The 4,912-nt window shown below is 33.1% G+C and overlaps 1 protein-coding gene across 1 annotated transcript in view; it reads left to right on the forward strand.

Annotated features, from left to right (window-relative positions):
• LOC106868287 (zinc finger protein 271) overlaps positions 1–4,391 on the forward strand; it is a 15,994-nt gene extending 11,603 nt beyond the window's left edge. The window contains exon 2 of the mRNA XM_014913477.2: positions 860–4,391. Coding sequence (XP_014768963.1) covers positions 1,184–2,959 — 1,776 coding nt within the window. The 5' untranslated portion in view covers positions 860–1,183 and the 3' untranslated portion in view covers positions 2,960–4,391. The remainder of the gene's footprint in view (positions 1–859) is intronic.
• Positions 4,392–4,912: the final 521 nt, after the last annotated feature.

Here is a 4,912-nt window from a genome sequence, read left to right on the forward strand (position 1 = left end):
TGATACACCAAACATTTCGGCTGTTTACGTCAGGCTAGTGCCTGCCATATGAACACCAACAATTTGACCTCTTTGAAAGTCTGATAGATCTGGCATTTTAGTAAATTTTAATTACCTTTTAACTGGTGATATCTGAAAAGAAACAGCAAAACATATTAAGCAACACTAAGAATAAATAAAAAAAAACATGCAAATAAACAAGCTTATGACGGTTTTTATAGATATTTCAAAATTATGATGCTAGGTGTTTCCATTATTTTGTCCAACCCCTGTATATATGTGTGTGTGTGTGCACCTGTGTTTGTCTCCCACCACTGCTTGGCAACTGGTATTGGTTGATTTGTCTTCAGAATGGTTCAGCAGAAGAGATTGATAGAATAAGTACCATTCTTAAAAATAAGTACTGGGGTTGATTTGTTTGACTAAACCCTTCAAGGTAGTGCTCCAGCATAGCTGCAGACTGAAATGCGTAAACAATAAAAGGTTGTCTTAAAAAGGAGAGCAGGTTATAGTTGAGGTGCCTCTATCATAAGTTTGCTTAATTAGGTTTTACCTTGGTCAGAACAACAATAGTCTACTTTTAATAAGGTTATCTTAATCAACACTAATTTAGCTTTAAATATAATGCTATGATAAGAAAGCTGTATGTGATGGTTCACCTTGCTAAAAATGCACTCAAATTACCCTCATGTTACACCCTACCTTCTAGTAAGGAGATGGATAAATTGGCTCAATTCAGCTGTTCAGGTAAATGTTTATATTTACAGTTTATCAATGTAGAAATGTTAAATATTTTACTGTTAAATACTATTTAAATATTCCTTATATCTTATAGTTTTTGTTTTTGTTTTCATTTCAGAATAACAAATGAGATTGCCTTGCAGTATTTTTAACTTATGATCCTTCATCAATATTTATCATCTAAAGGTAGATGCTATATACTATACAGGACATATAAACCTTTATTTCATTAATCTCTGGTAGAATTACTGAGAGAGATTTCTTCAAAGTAAAGTTATTTGCAAACTATCTCCACTTCACTGTCTGGAATGTTTACAAGATGAATTTGTTGTCAACAGTATAAGACACAAAGAACACAATTGTTGTAAAAATATTTACTTAGAATACAATATAAAAAAAACAAAGAACAGTATTTGCATACTGTAGTGATAGACGAAAAATTATGGAAAATGAATTATGTGACAACCAAAATAAATGCAAGTCAGAGTTGCTTAGAACAGATTTTCCTGATGAAAATCTGAAAGAGATGAGGAAAATATCATACCACTGTGATATCTGTAAAAAGTCATTCACTCAGAAAAGTAATCTAACTACTCACAAACGTATTCATACTGGAGAGAAACGCTATTGTTGTGATATCTGTGGTAAATCATTCCTTCGAAATGATGAGGTTGCTATTCACAAACGTATTCATACAGGGGAGAAACCATATCATTGTGATATCTGTGGTAAATCATTCTCTGTGAAGAGTACCTTAACTAAACACAAACGCATTCATACAGGAGAAAAACCATATCACTGTGATATTTGTGGTAAATCATTTTCAGAGAAAGGTGCTTTAACTCAGCACAAACGTACTCATACAGGAGTGAAGCCATATCATTGTAATATCTGTGGTAAATCATTCTCTCAAAGCAGTAGCTTAACTAAACACAAAGACCTTCATACAGGGGAGAAGCCCTATCAGTGTGATATCTGTGGTAAATCATTCTCTGAAAATGGTACATTAACTACTCACAAACGTATTCATACAGGTGAGAAGCCCTATCACTGTGATGTCTGTGGTAAATCATTCTGTCAAAAAAATGATTTAAATACTCACAAACGTATTCATACAGGTGAGAAACCATATCACTGTAATATATGTGGTAAATCTTTTACTCGAAGTGGGGAGTTAACTAGTCACAAACGTATTCATACAGGAGAGAAGCCATATTGCTGTGCTATCTGTGGTAAATCATTTTCTCAAGGAAGTGCCTTAATTAGCCACAAACGTGTTCATACAGGAGAGAAGCCATATTACTGTGATATATGTGGTAAATCATTTTCTGTAAGTAGTGAAATAACTCCTCACAAACGTATTCATACTGGAGTGAAGCCCTATCACTGTGATATCTGTGGTAAGTCATTTGTTCGAAATGATTACTTAACTAACCATAAACGCATTCATACCGGAGAAAAACCATATCACTGTGATATCTGTGGTAAATCATTCTCGCTAAGTTGTCAGTTAACTACTCACCAACGCATTCATACTGGAGCAAAGCCATATCGTTGTGATATATGTGGTAAATCATTCCCACAAACTTGTGGATTAACTTCTCACAAACGTATTCATACAGGAGAAAAACCATATCACTGTGATGTCTGTGGTAAATCATTCACTGTAAATAGTACATTAACAAAACACAAACGCATTCATACAGGAGAGAAGCCATATCACTGTGATATCTGTGGTAAAACATTCTCTGAAGGAAGTGCCTTAACTAAACACAGACATGTTCATACTGGAGTAAAGCCTTATCACTGTAATATCTGTGGTAAAATGTTCTCTGGATGCAGTAACTTGACTATTCACAAACGGATTCATACTGGAGAAAGGCCATATCACTGTGATATCTGTGGTAAATCTTTCTCTGTAACTAGTCGCTTAACTAATCATAAACGCATTCATACTGGAGAGAAGCCATATTGTTGCAATGTGTGCGATAAATCTTTCTCAGAAGGAAGTGCCTTAACTAAGCATAGACGTATTCATACAGGAGAGAAGCCATACTGCTGTAATATCTGTGGTAAATCATTCACTGTAAATAGTACTTTGACTAAACACAAACGCATTCATACAGGAGAGAAGCCATATCACTGTGTTATCTGTGGTAAATCATTCTCTAAAAAATCTCACTTAGCTGCGCATGTATGTATTCCTACAGAAGACTGACACTTCCAATATCATCTTATATTAATATATAACCTATAAACACATTCATAGAGAAAAGAGATATAGCTGTGCCTGAAACTAACTTCCCAATACTATTGTATATAGCCACAATGATATATTGGGGATGTAATGCAGTTCCTCTTAGAGTTTTTCTTGTTAATATGTGGGATTCTTCTCTTGTGACGCTACATTTTGCTAAGTTGTACACAATTATAACAATCTATTAACATAATCAGGAATATTATTTACATTTGATGGATATTTGTCCTCATCTTGTTTGTTGTTAACAATGTTTCGGCTGATATACCCTCCAGCCTTCATCAGGTGTCTTGGGGAAATTTCGAACCTGGGTTCTTATTCCTAAGGTATTTTTTGATATTATTATTATTCAGATCACTGCCGGGCATATGGTGTAGTGGTTAAGAGCGCGGGCTACTAACCCCAAGATTCTGAGTTCGATTCCAGGCAGTGACCTGATAATAATAATAATATCGAAAAATACTTTAGAAATAAGAACCCAGGTTCGAAATTTCCCCAAGACACCTGATGAAGGCTGGAGAGTATATCAGCCAAAACGTTGTGTTAACAACAAGCAAGATGAGGACAAATATCCGTCAGATGTACATAATTCCTCATCTCTTAAATATAGAACTGTATAATCAGTAATGTCTGAAAATAACCGATTCTATAATACTGATTGAAGAAAAATAGCCTACCATCAATAACTTGCCTATAGATAGTTTTGATGAGTGAAAATTGCAGACTTCGTGGTCTGTTATATCCTAAGCATACTTGCAAAAACCCAGTAAGTAGAAAAAGGCATGACTTGAATAAAATTAGAATGAAACTCATTAAAATATTTAGTAAATCAAATCTTAAGAAAACAAAAAGTGTATACCTCGAAATAGTTACCTATAAATTTACACTCTAGAGAACAGTACTAATTCCATATAATGAACAGGGAGACGATTTATATGTACAAAGGCATCAGCCATAATCAAAGTATGTTCTATAAAACCATCTTCCTCTCAAACTATTGAGCATGGAAATAGTACGATTGTGTGGTTCAATCTATTCTTTAGTATCAACGTAGCCATGAATATAGCTAGATGGTTCTTATTCATAGTAGACATGGTTTTTCTTGCAAACCACACTGATTACAAGAACTCTGTTGAAGTTCGCTTTAGTTCAAGCAATATAAAGTCACATATATTCAGCTACAATAAAGAAGTCAGATGATATAGGATCATTTCAGATACACAGCCAACTTCTGAATAACAAACGCCTTGGAAAGGTATTGGTGTATAGACCTGATGTTTAGATAGTAAAGGGATAAAAAATACAAAACATACATCAGCCTCATCAAAAATACATTTGCACAATGGTCTTGTTTAATTTAGACAGAATAAATGCAATTCCTCCTCACTGTCAATGATTTTTTTTGTTGTCATTCTTTTTTTTTTACCTTTGTTTTTCCTTGCTAGCATGGATGAGATGAATTTGTTATTGAGACATTGTTTTACAGCTGAATGTCCTTCCTGTCACTACTTCTTACTTGCTTTTCAACTAAAAGGTCACTTATTTAACATATCTTTGAAAGTATAAAACATGTGGACAACTACTATAACCAATTCGATTAATAATCAAATTGATCTACAGTTAAATCTATTCAAAAATATAGTCACTTTTCGAGTCTAAAATAAAATAAAAATAATTTTAAAAATCAATGTATGTATTGTAACTTATACTAAATATCTAAAAAAAATACTTGTTTTAACAATAAATAAATAAATAATCGAAAAGCATTTAACAATATTTCTTAAAATAAAAACACAACTTATCGAAGAATTGCTGTAAACTAAAATTTCAAACGTAATATGTAGAACTTAGCGTTTATACAAAATATATCGCGTGAAAATACGGCGTAAATAAAAAATTATGGAATAATGAGAT

The sequence above is a fragment of the Octopus bimaculoides genome, chromosome 9, assembly GCF_001194135.2.
Source record: "Octopus bimaculoides isolate UCB-OBI-ISO-001 chromosome 9, ASM119413v2, whole genome shotgun sequence".
NCBI classification, from domain to species: domain Eukaryota; kingdom Metazoa; phylum Mollusca; class Cephalopoda; order Octopoda; family Octopodidae; genus Octopus; species Octopus bimaculoides.